This window comes from Schistocerca nitens, chromosome 2 (assembly GCF_023898315.1).
Source record: "Schistocerca nitens isolate TAMUIC-IGC-003100 chromosome 2, iqSchNite1.1, whole genome shotgun sequence".
Classification (NCBI taxonomy): domain Eukaryota; kingdom Metazoa; phylum Arthropoda; class Insecta; order Orthoptera; family Acrididae; genus Schistocerca; species Schistocerca nitens.
Window position 1 is genome coordinate 759,211,560 of NC_064615.1, and position 19,882 is coordinate 759,231,441.

General features: G+C 38.5%; 2 protein-coding genes across 2 annotated transcripts in view; one reads left to right on the top strand and one right to left on the bottom strand.

Moving 5' to 3' along the window:
- LOC126234606 (pseudouridine-5'-phosphate glycosidase-like) overlaps nt 1-12,227 on the bottom strand; it is a 191,483-nt gene extending 179,256 nt beyond the window's left edge. The window contains exon 1 of the mRNA XM_049943330.1: nt 12,107-12,227. The gene's annotated coding sequence lies outside the window, so the exon portion shown is untranslated. The remainder of the gene's footprint in view (nt 1-12,106) is intronic.
- A 248-nt stretch (nt 12,228-12,475) lies between these two features.
- Nucleotides 12,476-19,882, top strand: part of LOC126235312 (EF-hand domain-containing protein 1-like) — a 198,849-nt gene continuing 191,442 nt past the window's right edge. Inside the window, exon 1 of the mRNA XM_049944034.1 lies at nt 12,476-12,572. Coding sequence (XP_049799991.1) covers nt 12,525-12,572 — 48 coding nt within the window. The 5' untranslated portion in view covers nt 12,476-12,524. The remainder of the gene's footprint in view (nt 12,573-19,882) is intronic.

Here is a 19,882-nt window from a genome sequence, read left to right on the forward strand (position 1 = left end):
GTCAACCATGTTGGAGGAGGAATGGAATGCCCTACCACAAGAATGCTTTACCGACCTTGTAGCCAGCATGGGAGCACACTGTAGAGTTGCATAGCTCTCCACGGTGATCACACACCCAATGGAGATCTATGTCCTGTCTTCTGTAATGTCCAGAGAACCATCATAAATGATAGTGACTTCAGTGTAATTATTGTCTTTGAGTAAAGTGTCATTTCTATTTGTCTCAATACATATTTCTTTCAATTACCTTTTGTATTAAACTGCAGCAGTTCTTTCTAAGTATGGTCCAAGTTTCATCGAGCTATGTTACTTGGCAGTGTCACATAATGCGAAAGTTATTTTTGTCCTTAAGTTTTGCACACCAGCAACATTTCATATCAGGCAAATATCTAATGCTTCCATATAAAATAACAGTATTTATTTCTATAGTTCATCTCATTTCCACAATAACATTTTTTTGTCATCGGTGTAAGAGTTTTGGGAAGTCTGGCCATCTCCAGTGTAGGACAACAATCTATGGAATACTTATATCTGCATCCGAGCAGGTATTTCCTCTCACTAAGTTGCCATGATTGCCACACCATGTCACACATATTCCCTCATATGGCTGATCACATGCACAATAAAAACAAAACAAATATACAATATATTCACATTTATTCTAGAGGTATTATTTTATGTTGTTATTTTATTACTACATAAATAACTTTTGTTGAGAGTGACATTCATTGGTAAGAATGCATTGGGATATGAATCACTCCTCTGGAGTGATATATATTTATCACTGATGGGATGCACGGTCTGGCTATTGGCTATACATCCAACATTAAATCAGTAGGGATCATTGTTTTATGAAACAACCATTAGTGTAGATAGTTCTAGAGTTGCTATAGGCATTGCAAACTGAGTGAAATAGTCACTGTAAGGTTGTTTGATTACTGCTCTCCTTTGACCTGTTGATCCGATATACACACATTTTGAGGCTGAAATTTTAGCTATTTTGCAAAAAATTTTTGAATCAACACCAAAAGGAAAAGAAACAGTGAAATGCCAATATCAGTACCGAATCTAGTTGAAGCTACAGGTAAACTATCCAAGACAGTAAAAAATCAGGTATTACTTTCCGTAAGAATTGCGAAGGAAAAATTTAAAAACTTTTTTCCTGTTTTAAGTTTGAACATATTTATAGGTATTGACTTTTTAACTAAAGAGAAATGTAGGCTGTATTTTTAAATAGAAAAATGTCTCTAACTTTTGGAGGTAGTTATATATTGAGGCTGTGTACCAGTTTTGGAGGCAATAATGGATCCAGTTTACTGGATATGGGAGTGGGATACATGAATCTATGTGTATTTAGTGCTGAAACAAATCAAAAAATTTATAAGCTGATAATGATACAAGTGCAGAGCACTATAAAGGTACAGAATGAAATCTGTTATGCTGTAGGAAGTTTAGATAATGAATGTGAAGGGGGAAAAAAACTAGCAATCCTCTTGTGAGATAGTAGTGTCTTTTCTGAATGCCCAGATCAAGGATGATTACAGCTGAAAAGAGATAAGAGAGTAATAACTTTGATTCCTCAGTAGTTGCTTAATTGATTGTCAGACTAATTCTACAGATTTCTTGTAAGATATAAGTAATAGAGAAGTGATAAATAATTATATCATATTCTGAAGCTAACTGTGGCACGAGGTATTATGGAGTCACATTTATTGAATACAATTAGGGATAAAGGTGAAGAAGAAGAAAATTCAAGTATGTGTAATTTTATAGTAGTTATATAATTTCCCCCCCCCCCCCCCCCCCCATGAACCATGGAGCTTGCCATTGGTGGGGAGGCTTGCGTGCCTCAACGACACAGATAGCTGTATCGTAGGTGCAACCACAACAGAGGGGTATCTGTTGAGAGGTCAGACAAACGTGTGATTCCTGAAGAGGGGCAGCAGCCTTTTCAGTAGTTACAGGGGCAACAGTCTCGATCATCGACTGATCTGGCCTTGTAACACTAACCAAAATGGCCTTGCTGTGCTGGTACTGCGAACGGCTGAAAGCAAGGTGAAACTACAGCCGTAATTTTTCCCAAGGGCATGCAGCTTTACTGTATGATTAAATGATGATGGCATCCTCTTGGGTAAAATATTCCGGAGGTAGAATGGTCCCCCATTTGGATCTCCAGGCGGGGACTACTCAAGAGGACGTCGTTATTAAGAGAAAGAAAACTGGCGTTCTACGGATCGGAGCGTGGAATGTCAGATCCCTTAATCGGGCAGGTAGGTTAGAAAATTTAGAAAGGGAAATGGATAGGTTAAAGTTAGATATAGTGGGAATTAGTGAAGTTCGGTGGCAGGAGGAACAAGACTTCTGGTCAGGTGACTACAGGGTTATAAACACAAAATCAAATAGAGGTAATGCAGGAGTAGGTGCAATAATGAATAAAAAAATAGGAGTGCGGATAAGCTACTACAAACAGCATAGTGAACGCATTATTGTGGCCAAGATAGACACGAAGCCCACGCCAACTACAGTAGTACAAGTTTATATGCCAACTAGCTCTGCAGACGATGAAGAAATCGATGAAATGTATGATGAGATAAAAGAAATTATTCAGGTAGTGAAGGGAGACGAAAATTTAATAGTCATGGGTGACTGGAATGCGACAGCAGGAAAAGGAAGAGAAGGAAACGTAGAAGGTGAATATGAATTGGGGCTAAGAAATGAAAGAGGAAGACACCTGGTAGAATTTTGCACAGAGCATAACTTAATCAAAGCTAACACTTGGTTCAAGAATCATGAAAGAAGGTTGTATACATGGAAGAACCCTGAAGATACTATAAGGTTTCGGATAGATTATATAATGGTAAGACAGAGATTTAGGAACCAGGTTTTAAATTGTAAGACATTTCCAGGGGCATATGTGGACTCTGACCACAATCTATTGGTTATGAACTGTAGATTAAAACTGAAGAAACTGCAAAAAGGTGGGAATTTAAGGAGATGGGACCTGGATAAACTGAATGAACCAGAGGTTGTACAGAGTTTCAGGGAGAGCATAAGGGAACAATTGACAGGAATGGGGGAAAGAAATACAGTAGAAGAAGATTGGGTAGCTTTGAGGAATGAAATAGTGAAGGCAGCCGAGGATCAAGTAGGTAAAAAGATGAGGGCTAGTAGAAATCCTTGGGTAACATAAGAGATACTGAATTTAATTGATGAAAGGAGAAAATATGAAAATGCAGTAAGTGAATCAGGCAAAAAGGACTACAAACATATCATAAATGAGATCGACAGGAAGTGCAAAATGGCTAAGCAGGGATAGCTAGAGGACAAATGTAAGGATGTAGAGGCTTATCTCACGAGGGGTAAGATAGACACTGCTTACAGGAAAATTAAAGAGACCTTTGGAGAAAAGAGAACCACTTGCATGAATATCAAGCGCTCAGGTGGAAAACCCAGTTCCAAGCAAAGAAGGGAAAGCTGAAAGTTGGAAGGAGTATATAGAGTGTCTATACAGGGCCGATGTTTTTGAGAACAATATTATGGAAATGGAATAGGAGTTAGATGAAGATGAAATGGGAGATATGATACTGCGTGAAGAGTTTGACTGAGCACTGAAAGACATAAGTCGAAACAAAGCCCCGGGAGTAGACAACATTCCATTAGAACTACTGACAGCCTTGGGAGAGCCAGTCCTAACAAAACTCTACCATCTGGTGAGCAAGATGTATGAGACAGGCGAAATTCCCTCAGCAATATATAATTCCAATCCTAAAGAAAGCAGGTGTTGACAGATGTGAAAATTACTGAACTACCAGTTTAATAAGTCACAGCTGCCAAATACTAACGCAAATTCTTTACAGACGAATGGAAAAACTGGTAGAAGCCGACCTCGGGGAAGATCAGTTTGGATTCCGTAGAAATGTTGGAACATCTGAGGCAATACTGACCCTACAACTTATCTTAGAAGAAAGATCAAGCAAAGGCAAACCTATGTTTCTAGCATTTGTAGACTTAGAGAAAGCTTTTGACAATGTTGGCTGGAATACTCTTTCAAATTCCGGAGGTGGCAGGGGTAAAATACAGGGAGCAAAAGGCTATTTACAATTTGTACAGAAACCAGATGGCAGTTATAAGAGTTGAGGGGCATAAAAGGGAAGCAGTGGTTGGGACGGAAGTGAGAAAGGGTTGTAGCCTGTCCCCGATGTTGTTCAATCTGTATATTGAGCAAGCAGTAAAGGGAACAAAAGAAAAATTTGGAGTAGGAATTAAAATCCATGGAGAAGAAATAAAAACTTTGAGGTTTGCCGATGACATTGTAATTTTGTCAGAAACAGCAAAGGACTTGGAACAGCAGTTGAACGGAATGGACAGTGTCTTGAAAGGAGGGTATAAGATGAACACCAACAAAAGCAAAACAAGGATAATGGAATGCAGTCGAATTAAGTCGGGTGATGCTGAGGGAATTAGATTACGAAATCAGACACTTAAAGTAGTAAAGGAGTTTTGCTATTTGGGGAGCAAAATAACTGATGATGGTGGAAGTAGAGAGGATATAAAATAAAGACTGGCAATGGCAATGAAAATGTTTCTGAAGAAGAGAAATTTGTTAACATCGAGTATAGATTTAAGTGTCAGGAAGTCGTTTCTGAAAGTATTTGTATGGATTGTAGCCATGTATGGAAGTGTAACGTGGATTATAAATAGTTTAGACAAGAAGAGAATAGAAGCTTTTGAAATGCGGTGCTACAGAAGAATGCTGAAGATTAGACGGGTAGATCACATAACTAATGAGGAGGTATTGAATAGAATGGGGGAGAAGAGGAGTTTGTGGCACAACTTGACTAGAAGAAGGGATCGGTTGGTAGGACATGTTCTGAGGCATTAAGGGATCACCAATTTAGTACTGGAGGGCAGTGTGGAGGGTAAAAATTGTAGAGGGAGACCAAGAGATGAGTACACTAAGCAGATTCAGAAGGATGTAGGCTGCAGTAGGTACTGGGAGATGAAGAAGCTTGCACAGGATAGAGTAGAATGGAGAATTGCATCGAACCAGTCTCAGGACTGAAGACCACAACAACAGCAACATGTAATTATGCTTCCTAACTTGGTATTAATGGAACAAGAAGCAGTAGATAGGTCATCTGTAATCCTTGTAATTTTGTGTTATGTGTTTGCTTATTGATTAATACTTTTGTTGTCTGCTTTACACTAACTTCTTCTGTTGGCAATTTTCCCTATACTTCTCCAGAAGCCAGTAGGAGGGAATAGAATGAATGGATATGTCCCTAAGTGAAAACTAGTACGGTTTATTTCTGAGAGCATCGCTGATTTCATTTCCCAAGTCTAGCTTGTGCTCAATGTCTGAGTACCTCATTGTCAATGGGAAGTTCCTTATGTATTCTATGGATGGGGCTTCCAGGTTCATGTTCTGATCTTCATACTGAACTTCTTGTCCTTATGGTTTTCGTCATCTGGATTGGAGTGACATTCAGCAAACAGTATGTACAAGCTAATGGAATTCCTCAGAGATCTGTCCTAAGAATTATGTGCTTCGTCTTCACAATCAATAGGCTAATATGTGCTGTGGATCTGATAGTATCACCATCCCTATATATGGATGATTTCTGCCTCCATTATAGGCCCACATCAATGTATAGTGTATACTGCTGAATGCTAATGACAGGGAGCCATTCAAAAGGCAATTCTCGACATCAAAACCCTGAGTTCAGCACTTCTGTAGGCTCAGGACACACCATCCTTAGCCTGAGCTCTATTCAGGCAACCAATTACTAGAACTGCTTGAATAACTGTACACATGAGTGATGCTGATATTAGTGTTAACGGCACTGAGAAACAAGGGAAACTGCAAAAAATATACAAGCTCCAATGGCACCCTGTTAGGTTCTACACAGAAACTGCAGAATAGTTAACACTTCTCTTAACAGTATTATCTCTGTGTCTAGTTGGAACAAAGCCGAGGTCACATGTGTCTACACTAACAAAAATGGTTCAAATGGCTCTGAGCACTATGCGACTTAACTTCTGAGGTCATCAGTCGCCTAGAACTTAGAACTAATTAAACCTAACTAACCTAAGGACATCATACACATCCATGCCCGAGGCAGGATTCGAACCTGTGACCATAGCGGTCGCTTGCTGCCAGACTGTAGCGTCCAGAACCACACGGCCATTCCGGCCGGCTGTACAATAACAGTAACAGAAGTGATCAACAAAAGTATCCTCTAATAGCACTACCATCCATTGTTATAGGATCTTGGAACACATTCTGTGCTCAAACATAATGATGTACTTTGAAATGAATAAATGAATAACCTCCTTCATTCCACCCAGCATGGATTTCAAAAACTCTGGCCACCCAAAACCTAATTCTTGTTCTTCTGACATATTATCCTGAAAGCCATGGAAGAAGTCAGTCAGGTGGAGGCAGTATTTTGTTTGACTCCCATGAACATATCACTGAAATGTTGAGAAACCCGACTTGGCAGATGCTTGAAAATAAACACCAACTGTTCCTTGGAAGTCTATGTAAGTTCTTATCATCTCCAGTAAGTTTGAGGTAATCCCAAGTAAAATGGTGCTTCACTCTATGATACAAGGCTGCCCGTGTAACTTTAGGGCTGTTCCATGAGAACATGGACACAAACCTTAAAAATTAAAAATATTCTTATTGCAAATCTGATTCCCACTTCTGTTATCTGAAACACAAAATTTCTTAATTTGAAGCTTCATTTTCATGTTAAGAAGTGCTGGAACTGAACAAATTGCTTTATAGCTTATCTAAAATTTCAGCTTCTAGACCCTCTAAGAAATTAGATTTCAGAAGTACTACAATGATGCATTGTACAATAATTTATTCACAGAATATATCTGAAAAACTTTACAAGTATTTTAAGTCAGCCCATTTTGGTAACTTATATTGATTTTATTTAATTAGTAAAGTCCCCAGTCTGATTTAATTTTTATTGTTATCTTCTGTCACCAAAAAAATCCTGAAATTTTGTTTTTCAGGGTCAATGCAATTTTATGGAATCCTGAAAATAGGCATGCAAATACAGATTTATGAGATAGATAAAAGTCCCATAGCAGAGAAAAAATATTCGTTATAAACAATATTTTGCAGTGGTAATGGAATGACACACATACAGCAACAGAATGACATAAATGGAGTAACAGAAAGATATAAATGGAGTAACGGAATGACAATAAGTTTATAACTGAATTTGACTGACGTTTGTTTAAGATGTTGTAGGTCAAATACATTTATATGCTGACTATACTGTAATTTTGTATGCTGGCTATACTACTAGTAAAAATTGGAGGGAAAGTTCCACAAATCAAGAATGTACTTTTCAGAGAGAAGAAACTTATATTCACTGAGCCTGAAGAGTAACTGATGAAAGGTTAATTAATAAGCTGCTTTAGTAAAGATTACAATGACATGACTAAATGGCTGCATACAACATCTAGAATGGAGTTAATTATTTTTTAAACAGTATTTCTTCTTCTATAACCTGTGCTCTCTCTAGGAAGCAATAGCAATGCCAAATTATAAGAAAACCTCCATATTGCCTACAGAGAAAGGAGTTACTGACTTCCTACCTACTGCAACAGATTGTTGGTTGTCTTTGAAGGTCACTATGTAATATGCCTAAATAATAGAGACATTTTTATGTATTGTGTCATTAGAAGTTCACTATACTGAATAGAATTTTTTATTTGAAATAGATATTGGTTTATTTTTAACAAATACACTGTCTCCACAACAATTCTCAAACAACATATTTCATTTTTCCAGCTGTTATCATGCCTCTCGCATCGGCTGAGAAAATGAGAGAATACCGGAAATGACTCTTATGGAAAGGGTTAAGTGATGAGATTAAGAGAAAGGACAGGAAAAGATTGAAATGGCAAAGTTTAACTGCTGCTCAACTTAAGAAGCAAAGATAAAAAGAGGAACTTAATCAAAGAAAATTCAGAAATAAAGTTAGAGACAGCAGTGAAGGCAGTGGAGGTGATGCTTGAGTCATCTACACCAATAGTCCATATAAATCTCCAGCTACATTAAGGAAAGCAGATAAACATGTGGAAACTTGTTTACCTAGAAGTCCAAGAAAGCTGTCTTGGAATTCGCTGCTCCTCATGGAGTTTTAGTAAACGAACAACAGGTGAAAAAATCAGATTCACCACCTAAATATAGGAGAAGGAGAAGCTGTTGCTACTTTTTATGTTCGAGATAACATTTCATGGCAAACTCCTGCGATGAAAAATTATGTGATAATGAAGGATAAGGAAGGTGGAAAAACCAAAATCCAGAAAAGGTATATGATCAGGACCTTGAACAAAGCACATGTTATTTATCAAGAGGAATCCCCTGACATGCCAATAAATTTATCCAGGTTCTGTGTATTGAGGCCAAAGTTTGTGTGCATCTTACGGGATACACCACACAACGTGTGTGTCTGCCGCTACCACAAGAATGTAAAGCTACTTTTGAAAGTTGTTCCACAAGCAAACACCACATTTCCTGACTTCATGAGCAGAATAGTCTGCAATCAAGAGAAAGAAGTTTGCATGATGTCAAAATGTGAAAAATGTATCTTTGAAAGATAAGTATTCTTTGGATGAGAACTTAATGAAGACACTGATCAAATGGACCCAATGGCAAACAATGAACCAGCGAATCACTCTGACAGAGATTCATGGTAATGTTGGTCAGAGTTTTGATGCTCTTTCAAACATGCTATCCCAATTCTTACAACATACATTTATTAAAAGACAACAATCAATTTTTTTTAAAAAACAAAAAGAATTCTGCGAACAAGAACAACATCATAGTGTAAGTAGATTTTGCAGAAGATTATACTTTTCAACTGTAGAATGAAGTCCAGAGTGCCCATTGGTCAAAACCACAAATCACTTTGTTTACAGCATACATTTGGGACTTACAAAATGATGGAATTCTTGTGTTGTTTTTAGTGATGAACTGCCAGCAGGTGTGGCCGAGCGGTTCTAGGCGCTTCAGTCTGGAACCGCACGACCGCTACGGTCACAGATTTGAATACTGCCTTGGGCATGGATGTGTGTGATGTCCTTAAGTTAGTTAGGTTTAAGTAGTTCTAAGTTCTAGGGGACTGATGACCTCAGATCTTAAGTCCCATAGTGCTCAGAGCCATTTGAACCATTTTTGAAGTGATGAACTCTATCTTAATAAATATTCAGTGCATGCTTTCCTAAGTAAGACTGTAGAGCACGTTATATCCATAAACCCAGAGGTAGAATCCATCGCATTTATGAGTGGTGGTGCAGCCTGTTAATTTAAGCAGCATTTCCTATTTACCAACTTGACATCGGAGAACACAATGAAATATCATGGAACTGTAAAGCGTGCAGTCTGGAATATCTGCTAAGCTGGGAAACACATACTATCTGGAGCTGAGGACTTTGCAAAAATTGCATATAAAAGATGTCATTGCATAAACATTTTTTATATCTCTGCCTTGCAAATTGCAGAGAATAAGGAGGAATTAGATCAAATGTAAATGGGAATAGTTCCAATAGAGTAGACCATGATCTTACACCTATCGCTCCATATATTATTAAGTACCAGCATTACTCGCTATCTCCCCAGGGGTTTGTGCACAATTTAAAAAGTGATCTTCTGCCACAGGAAATTCGCAGTACCTGATCAATCGTACGGCCTTGCATCAATGGATTTTGCTCTGGTTTCCTATGGTGGAAGAAACAGATCAAGATTTTTTTGTGGGGCAGGTGATTTTATGTTGTCAATGGTTATGAAATTTCATTTCTTAGAAAGAATGATGCAAGTGGAAAGATATTTACATTTCCCTCAAAGTAAGAGAAATGTTAGGTAAAGGAGACCAAATTGTAGAGAAACTAGCTGCACCTACTATAGACCACGGGATAAGTACCGTTTTCGCTTCCCCATCCCCAGTGCAGAATAAAACTGTTAATTTTCCAGTGAAAGTGTCATTCCGTTATTATTAAATATCATTCCATTACAAGCAATTTTCTTTTAGTAAAATATTAATTTAATGCATTTATCTTCTATGCCATTTTGTTTCCCATTTATTCATCATCAAATATATTTGTGAATTTTTATAGCAAATGGGTGAGCTGAATTATCGGTCCATTATAACTGAGAACAATATGCATGTCTGAATTATGTCATTCCGTTACCAAAAAGTTAATTTTACATCAGCCTCATTATTTGAATGAGACTTGAACCATTAAATTAAATAAATTGTGTTCCTTTGCTTATGTAAAAAATACAATTTTAATTTTTTTGTCTTTCATCATGATTCTTGGTCTTTTCTCAAAAACAATCACCGAATGTCATTCTGTTACTCATGGAACTACCAAGTTGTCACTGAACCATATTTCCTCCAATTAATACTATTTATAGCCCAGTCCTCATTCAGTTGCTATATTTTTTTTGGACAGCAAGCACAGCCATGTGTCTGATCAACGGAATCCTAAAACTGTAGTCATCACACACCCCAATGTGCAAATTTCTGTAACTGTCTGAGTTAGCACCATAAACCATCTCACTACACCACACCTCCTACCATACTGCTTGAACAAACACATACCCCTCATTTCCTACAAAATGTTTCACCTGCATTGTTCAAAGATGTATCTATCAGTAGTTATCCACAAAAGAATGTGGCTGCACCACGCAAAAGCACTATCTCATGTCAGTGCTGAACTCTATCAACCACCTTCTCAGTGCTTTATTTATTCAGCTCAGAATTGGATGAGGGAGCCATAATGCCTGTCATGTGAAATTATGATACCAGACCAAGAGAAGAAGATAAATCCAGGTGTAGATGGAATTAGAATGAAGCAACAAAGAATAATTAATTGAGGACAGTGAAGTAGCAAGACATTTTTATGTTCTTATCTTCTTAATTTTGCTTTCCAGTCTGCCAAGTTTTCTATTTTAAAATGCTTAGTGTAGCATCTCCTCTGTTCTGTTGAATTTTTGCATACTTCCACCAAGTTGCCCTGTATGTGCACACCTTTGTGTGGGGAATTACGTTTCCAGCAAACGCTTATACTAACTTATTACAAAGCGGTCTTCACATGTGAAGGAGCTACATTATAACTTTATTTTATATTTCTTCAGAAAATTTTCTGCCATGGACAAGTCATATTCTCTCAGATTTACTCATTTTCCAATTATGTCTCATGTATTCTGCACATTTCCTTCTCATTCCTTTGCTAGTGCTGTCCACCATCCCTTCTACCATATTTTAAGTTCTTCTTGGCCCTACATTCTTTCCTCATCTCAGACCTACTAATTACTTACACTCCAAATATTAAATATAGCTAATATGTTCAGTTTCCCACATTTCAATATTAATTTATTTCATGCTCTCATGATGTCTCTCCACTGACCTTGGATCTTACATGCTACCCTTAGAACAACACAATTTCATCCCATTCCCTCTTCTTCATTTCAGAGGGCATAAACACTTGTTCCAAGAATTATCATTTATTGGCTGTGCCCATTTCTAAGATACTTTCCATTTCTAAGTCGCACGAAACTTCAGCTTATGGCAATTATTCTGTCAGTTAACACTAATGCAAAATCTGTATAGAAATGCACTGAGGAAAAGTCGAAGCTGAGCTCAAGGTGGGTGTTCAGGGGTCATCACTGCACCATGTGTTTCACAAAGAGTATAAAACAATAAAGTTAATGGTTGTATGGTAATGCTGTCGCCCTGTTACTGTAAAACTAACGGCTATATCGTCAACAGGCACAATAGGAAAAAACAGATGGAGATATCAAATGCTTCACACACACTTGCAATAGCAGAAAAAATTTATACAGTAATTTTAGAGGTCTCACATTTTCATCATGGAAGAAACATAAAAACTAATGATGTATATTTACAATGGTAAACGGTGGTCAAACCAAGTATTCGAAAGGTAGCTAAAAACACACAGACAACCCTCTGACGGGTGCTGCTACCTCTACATGAAATTCAAAATGTTATGTTGCATCTTTCGAAATTAATTGACCTGCAAAGCAGCAGACTCACTATTATATTACGATAATACGTACTTCAATAACCTTAAAAGATATGCAAAATCCTCTGCAAATCTTCGTAGAGATGCTTTCGAGCCGCACAATGACACTCGCGAAAACCCCGACAAACAAGATAAGTGTAAACAGCACGTGTAAAGCTTACTCTGGTACAACACTTGGTGAAAGGAAGCAATAGGGATACAAAAACTGCATTTTCTTATTATTTAATGAAGTATTCCATAAATTATTGTATTTGTTGCTTTAGCGATTATTCTCATCTTGTCCAACAACTCAATGGTTGACAATCCAAAGAGCACTGTCGTCCAAATACTACCATAGCAACCGAAGTTGAAATATAAATACAGAGAGGTCACGCAGGAGTTTATGACAGAAGAGGGAAGTGATATTTTTCTTTTTTCTATTCGGGTGAAAAGTAATAGTTTTTTTCTTTTAAATGGAAGGTTTGCCTCTTCTACCAGGATACACATTCGGAGATCCTACGGTGAGTTACAAAGACGAAACCTTTATCATTGCATAGCGTTTCTTCATTAATACTGATGAACTCATCATGGGAGGTTACTACTATAATTTTCCAACTCTTAGAACGATTTCAACACTTTATGCTGAATCAATAAAACTGAATTTCATATCTTCGTTTATCATTTTTCTCGTAGACTTTGTAATTTGCTAATGTACGCCTGTAGTATTCGGTACCATACTAGCTTCCTTTCCATAGGTCTACGCAGTTTGCGTATTAAGCCTCCTTTACACAGAAGCGAACACTAACGAACGTCCAAAAGCGAACGAGAATTCTCTCTGGTGTTTTAAATTTTAGGGGATCACGTGAGCAAATGGCATTCGGTGGTGTTCGGTTCGCATTCGCCTCTGGTCGTTTTTCGCTGATTGCCAGACATTTAGCGAACCATCAAAGCCAGCTCGTGTCCTCTCCACCTCCGCTATCAGATAAAGAAACCTTGTCTAGTATTGTTGTTGAGATTATTTGCGTGAGCAATGGAGAGTTCCGAAGAGAATTAATGTTGCTGATACAAGGATATAAATATACGTGCTTTTGAAATCCAAGAGACCCACAGCACAGACGTCGAAGGAAAAGAAAAATGATTGGTAGAAAATTGCCGAACACTCACTGACCATACTGGGACGTGAGACGAACTATACATTCACAATGTTCTTTTCGTTAAAAAAAAAAAAAAAAAGGAAGAAAGACAGGATAATACATTTCCCTGAAGTGAACAAGTACAAATATGAATACACAATCCACATTACCATTAAAAAATGATCATTCGTGTTGCTTACGTTCAGGGTAGCCTTTAGTACACGGTTCACGTATCACTGTCATTTTAGAGGTTTTTTATGCAATGTGGCATGCCCAAGTTACAAATTGTGCGACCATAATATGGATGTTCAGTGTGACCCGTACTAACGATGCTAGTGATATTAATTGCATGATTATTACTACACTTACCCTCATAAGCGCAATAACCAGTGGCATGTATTTAGTACATGCAGTGTAAATGTCAAGCAGCCCAAGTGTTCACACTTGACCCCAATTCTGATGAAACTTTTATGGGATCTACAAATAGGTCTCACACGAATTCACCCCAAATTACAGCACAATAATTGTATGGAGGGGAGGGAGGGGGTGGCAATGCTTCTGTAAATGGCATTTTTTCCATATCACGACAAATATGAATCAGTCCCCACTTTTCTAAGGAAAGACCATTGCCAGTCGCAATCGGGTATCAAAATAATTCGATGATGCAGAATGAAAATCTATGCTCCACCAGGACTCGAACTAGGATCTCCTGCTTAACCTGGGTGATGATCTTAACAGCATAGGCCATCTGGACACGCTTCCCTTCTGGAAAAATGGGTCAATTCTAGTGTCCGATACCACCTGTCGGCTTTGACCAATAACGTAATGTATGATGTTATTTGGTATGTGGCGCATATTGCTGTCGATGAACGTTAAATGTTTTCTCTGGATTTCCTCGTTGTACGAGTATATTAAAAATTCGATGTAGATTGTTTTGTTTTCATTTCGTAATTTGTTTTTGGCATCTTTCGTGAATGAAAGTAGTCGTGATTTATTACGTCTTGATTTCTCACGCTGTTCGTTATGGATGAGTCACTTGTTTTACTGCGAAAATTCTACTCCAGAAAATGAGTGACCGTAAATCAACTATGAAATTTTTACAATCATTGGCGTCATTGCTGAATTTTGCAAGCGCAGTGTCTGTGGAAATTATATGGTTTTGACGAAGGTTGCTTCATCACGAACTTCCGACAAATACATGTGGAGGTGCAGAAAAAATAACATATGGAGATCCATACGCAGGGAAATGATCGAGGTTGAATTTAGAAGAAATTGTCATGCTAACCTACTATTTTGTTATGAATGTTCTAGCAAATCTGCCATGCACGAAGCAGGGATTTCGTGTGGCACTGTAGTTGACTGGTTCTCGTATTGTAGAGAATTCTGTGGGGAATTTATAAAGTATAGGGGGTCATTGGGGGGGGGGGGCAGGGGTTATAGTTGAAGTAGATGAGTCATATTTTGGAAAGAGAAAGTGTCAAAGCAGGCACGAGGTTGTTGGGCTTTGGGTTTTTGGAGTAGTAGTTTCTGGAGGAAATTGTGCTGGTCTATTTAGGGTTGTACCAAATCGGACAAAGGAATTCTTGATATCTTTAATAGCAGAATATGTGGAAGATGATTCTGTAGCTGGGTTTGCTTTGTACAAGGGGTTGGGTGAAAGGGGTTATAATGATTTGGTCGTGAATCACAATATTCATTTAAAGATTATAAGATGACGCCATGTACTAATACTATCGAGGGGTATTGGGGGGCTGTAAAATCTGCTGTCGGGTGGGGAAAGAGAAGGATTTCAGTGTTGCAAGGCCATTTACATGAAAATTGTTGGAGGAAGAGTATTCCTAAAGTATTTCTTTCATTTATGAAAGTAGTCAGCAAAATGTACAAGCCTCGTTTTGTTAGTTAGGTGTTGGTGGTTCTGATACTTTTTTCTTGTTTTACCTTGCGTTTTTTTAATATTACTGTATTGTGCAAGTGCTACTTTTTTCGTTTCTCTGGAGGGAGGTTTTTCTGTCGTTTTAATATTTTCTGGTTACAATGGTGGGCTGAGGGGTATTGCTGTATCTTTGCCGGAGGGTTTATGTGATTGACTCGTGGTTTCTTTTTTTCTTTTTTTAATTTGCGTCTGATTGAGGTCGGGTGGTAGGGAAGAACTGATTTGGGTGGTACCTCATTCGTGCCTGGCAGTTTGTGTTTCTTATTATTTTTTGCATTACTTATTCTCAATTTTCTTTCTTTCATTACATTTTGACCTCCTAACATTATTATTTCTTGTTATGTCCTAATTACATTCTTAACAGCCTGGATCTTTGTCTTCTTTGGAAGTTCATATGCGGTAAGTTTATTTTTACGGAGCCACTTTTATGTTTTCCTTTTCGATGTTTTTGCTAAACTGCTCTTAATATTACTTTCATTCCTGATGTATCAGTTTTACTGAGTGTTGTTTTGGAGCTATTTTATATGGTGTGACTTTCTTGTAGTATAGTTATCGGTTCCAGGGTTTGGTCATTTTTGCGTTTCATTTCTTTGCATGTGTGGTAATGTGTGTAAAGATTTTCATTTTCTTGAAAGTCTAGTCGTATTCTGTAGGTCACTAACAAGATCATTTTTCAAGCAGGTTTCTGATATGTTATAAGATTTTTGCGTAACAAACAGTAATAATGGAATCGGTAACTAGAAATGACCTCCTACATGGGTCGCTTCTAGTTACCGATTCCAACTATCTGACGGTTCATTAATTAGATCGTTTTTGCAGTACGTGTGGAAAATATAATATAATATATGCACTCGTAATTGCTCTCGTCTTCTTATTCATTTCAGTCATCTTCAACTCGTTTAAATGAAACTCGCGCGTAGATAACAGTAGCGTCAAATGTATTATTTCATGGCATCCTACATTCGTTTGTTTACGAGTATGATCAGTTCCATTCATAGATTGTCCATTGCAGCACCTTTGCCTTACGTATGACATCATTCGTCAAGCCGACGGGTGGTATGGGACACTAGACTTTATCCAACTTCTCAACTTGTCACTCACTATTAGCACAGTCTAACATAACAGTCGTGAAACTTCGCCTCGATTTTGTTGCCTACCGCTCCAGCAGCGCCCCAAGCGGCCAGTAACTTGAACTGTGAGTTCAGCGCGATCGTGAAAGCGAATTGTGGTCGTTTATTTTGATTTTTACAATGATTTTACAATCGGGAGCGTTTTTAGCCCAATAAATTGCAGCAACACCAGGAAGAAGGCACCACAGCTGTCTTTTTTAGCTTTCCTAAGGATCCTGGGAGGTATATACCATCATGTTACTAAACTGTATCATCAGGATTCACTTGCAAACTACATGTGTATTAATGATTAATTAGGAGCAGAAAATAGCTAGTTAATAGCAGACGAGAAGACCTTATGAAAAAAGACCCAGTTTTAATGTATTTTAATATTAGGTTTTGTTCGCTACATTTCGAACAAAACCAGTTAATGAACGCAGATAATAATAAACTCGTATGGAATGCAGTGCCCACACTGTTTGAAATCCCAAATAAGCCACATCAACTGACGATGAAGAGGAAACTGCCACAAAGTTTCGACAATCCATCTAAAGCTGTAAAACATTCCTATGACACAGAAGCAACCAGTTCAGCTCTCCATGTATCAATGCCAGATTCATGTGAATCGTCAACACAGACATGCTTTGACTATGAAGTGGTTAGATTAAGTGCAGTTATTCGAGTCTTACAAACTCGTAAAGTTTGTTATGTATTTCATTCACTTCTGTTGTTAATCACTTAATTTTCCTTGCTTCCTTCGTTTAATGACAGTATTTTGGTAGCCACTATTTGGCAGTTGCTTGTCTCACTTAGAATAGTATAAAGATGAAGGTCGTACTTGTGGCAACAGGCGACAATGACAAACACAGTAGGCCTACAGAACGATAAAAGAGCTGTCGATCGCTTTTGCATGTAGAGGTACATGTCTGTGCTTCTTACGTGTGAACCTGTGTGTTTATATTCTTTTGATATCAATGAGGTAAGCTGCAATTCTGTCCAACGTCACAAGTGTTTCTTCACGAATGTGTTGTAGCTTGAAACTCGATTCATGTTTTTTGTCCATACTTGCGCTTATTTTAGAATCATTTTTAGAAACATATATGCCTTCTGATACTACACAAAATATCTCAAATATTTCGTAAATTACGTAGGAAATGGATGCAAAACAAACATTATGCTTACGGCGTGTCTGATGTTCATCTTAATCGCCGCTTGGAGCGCTAGTGTCGCTCCATCTGTCAAACGGTAACAACTTCTACAGCAGTGGGTGTCGCGACTGTTATCTACATCTAAATCTACATTTATACTCCGCAAGCCACCCAACGGTGTGTGGCGGAGGGCACTTTATGTGCCACTGTCATTACCTCCCTTTTCTGTTCCAGTCGCGTATGGTTCGCGGGAAGAACGACTGTCTGAAAGCCTCCGCGCGCTCGAATCTCTCTAATTTTACATTCGTGGTCTCCTCGGGAGGTATAAGTAGGGGGAAGCAATATATTTGATACCTCATCCAGAAACGCACCCTCTCGAAACCTGGCGAGCAAGCTATACCGCGATGCAGAGCGCCTCTCTTGCAGAGTCTGCCACTTGAGTTTGCTAAACATCTCCGTAACGCTATCACGGTTACCAAATAACCCTGTGACGAAACGCGCCGCTCTTCTTTGGATCTTCTCTATCTCCTCCGACAAACCGATTTGGTATGTATCCCACACTGTTGAGCAATACTCAAGTATAGGTCGAACAAGTGTTTTGTAAGCCATCTCCTTTGTTGATGGACTAATTTTTCTAAGGACTCTCCCAATGAATCTCAACCTGGTACCCGCCTTACCAACAATTAATTTTATATGATCATTCCACTTCAAATCGTTCCGCACGCATACTCCCAGATATTTTACAGAAGTAACTGCTACCAGTGTTTGTTCCGCTATCATATAATCATACAATAAAGGGTCCTTCTTTCTATGTACTCGCAATACATTACATTTGTCTATGTTAAGGGTCAGTTGCCACTCCCTGCACCAAGTGCCTATCCGCTGCAGATCTTCCTGCATTTCGCTACAATTTTCTAATGCTGCAACTTCTCTGTATACTACAGCATCATCCGCGAAAAGCCGCATGGAACTTCCGACACTATCTACTTGGTCATTTATATATATTGTGAAAAGCAATGGTCCCATAACACTCCCCTGTGCCACGCCAGAGGTTACTTTAACGTCTGTAGACGTCTCTCCATTGATAACAACATGCTGTGTTCTGTTTGCTAAAAACTCTTCAATCCAGCCACACAGCTGGTCTGATATTCCATAGGCTGTTACGTTGTTTATCAGGTGACAGTGCGGAACTGTAACGAATGCCTTCCGGAAGTCAAGGAAAATAGCATCTACCTGGGAGCCTGTATCTAATATTTTCTGGGTCTCATGAACAAATAAAGCGAGTTGGGTCTCACACGATCGCTGTTTCCGGAATCCATGTTGATTCCTACAGAGTAGATTCTGGGTTTCCAAAAACGACATGATACCCAAGCAAAACACATGTTCTAAAATTCTACAACAGATCGACGTCAGAGATATAGGTCTATAGTTTTGCGCATCTGCTCGACGACCCTTCTTGAAGACTGGGACTCCTTGTGCTCTTTTCCAATCATTTGGAATCCTCCGTTCCTCTAGAGACTTGCGGTACACGGCTGTCAGCAAGTTCTTTCGCGTACTCTGTGTAGATACGAATTGGTATCCCGTCATGTCCAGTGGACTTTCCTCTGTTGAGTGATTCCAGTTGCCTTTCTATTCCTTGGACACTTATTTCGATGTCAGCCATTTTTTCGTTTGTGCTAGGATTTAGAGAAGGAACTGCAGTGCGGTCTTCCTCTGTGAAACAGCTTTGGAAAAAGGTGTTTAGTATTTCAGCTTTACACGTGTCATCCTCTGTTTCAATGCCATCATCATCCCAGAGTGTCTGGATATGCTGTTTCGAGCCACTTACTGATTTAACGTAAGACTAGAACTTCCTAGGATTTTCTGTTAATTCGGTACATAGAATTTTACTTTCGAATTCACTGAACGCTTCACGCATATCCCTCCTTACGCTAACTTTGACATCGTTTAGGTTCTGTTTGTCTGAGAGGTTTTGCCTGCGTTTAAACTTGGAGTGAAGCTCTCTTTGCTTTCGCAATAGCTTCCTAACTTTGTTGTTGAACCAAGGTGGGTTTTTCCCGTCCCTCACAGTTTTACTCGGCACGTACCTGTCTAAAACGCATTTTACAATTGCCTTAAACTTTTTCCATAAACACTCAACATTGTCAGTGTCGGAACAAAAATTTTCGTTTTGATCTGTTAGGTAGTCTGAAATCTGCCTTCAATTACTATTGCTAAACAGATAAACCTTCCTCCCTTTTTTTATATTCCTATTAACTTCCATATTCAGGGATGCTGCAACGGCCTTATGATCACTGATTCCCTGTTCTGCACTTACAGAGTCGAAAAGTTCAGGTCTGTTTGTTATCAGTAGGTCCAAGATGTTATCTCCACGACTCGGTTCTCTGTTTAATTGCTCGAGGTAATTTTCGGATAGTGCACTCAGTATAATGTCACTCGATGCTCTGTCCCTACCACCCATCCTAAACATCTGAGTGTCCCAGTCTATATCTGGTAAATTGAAATCTC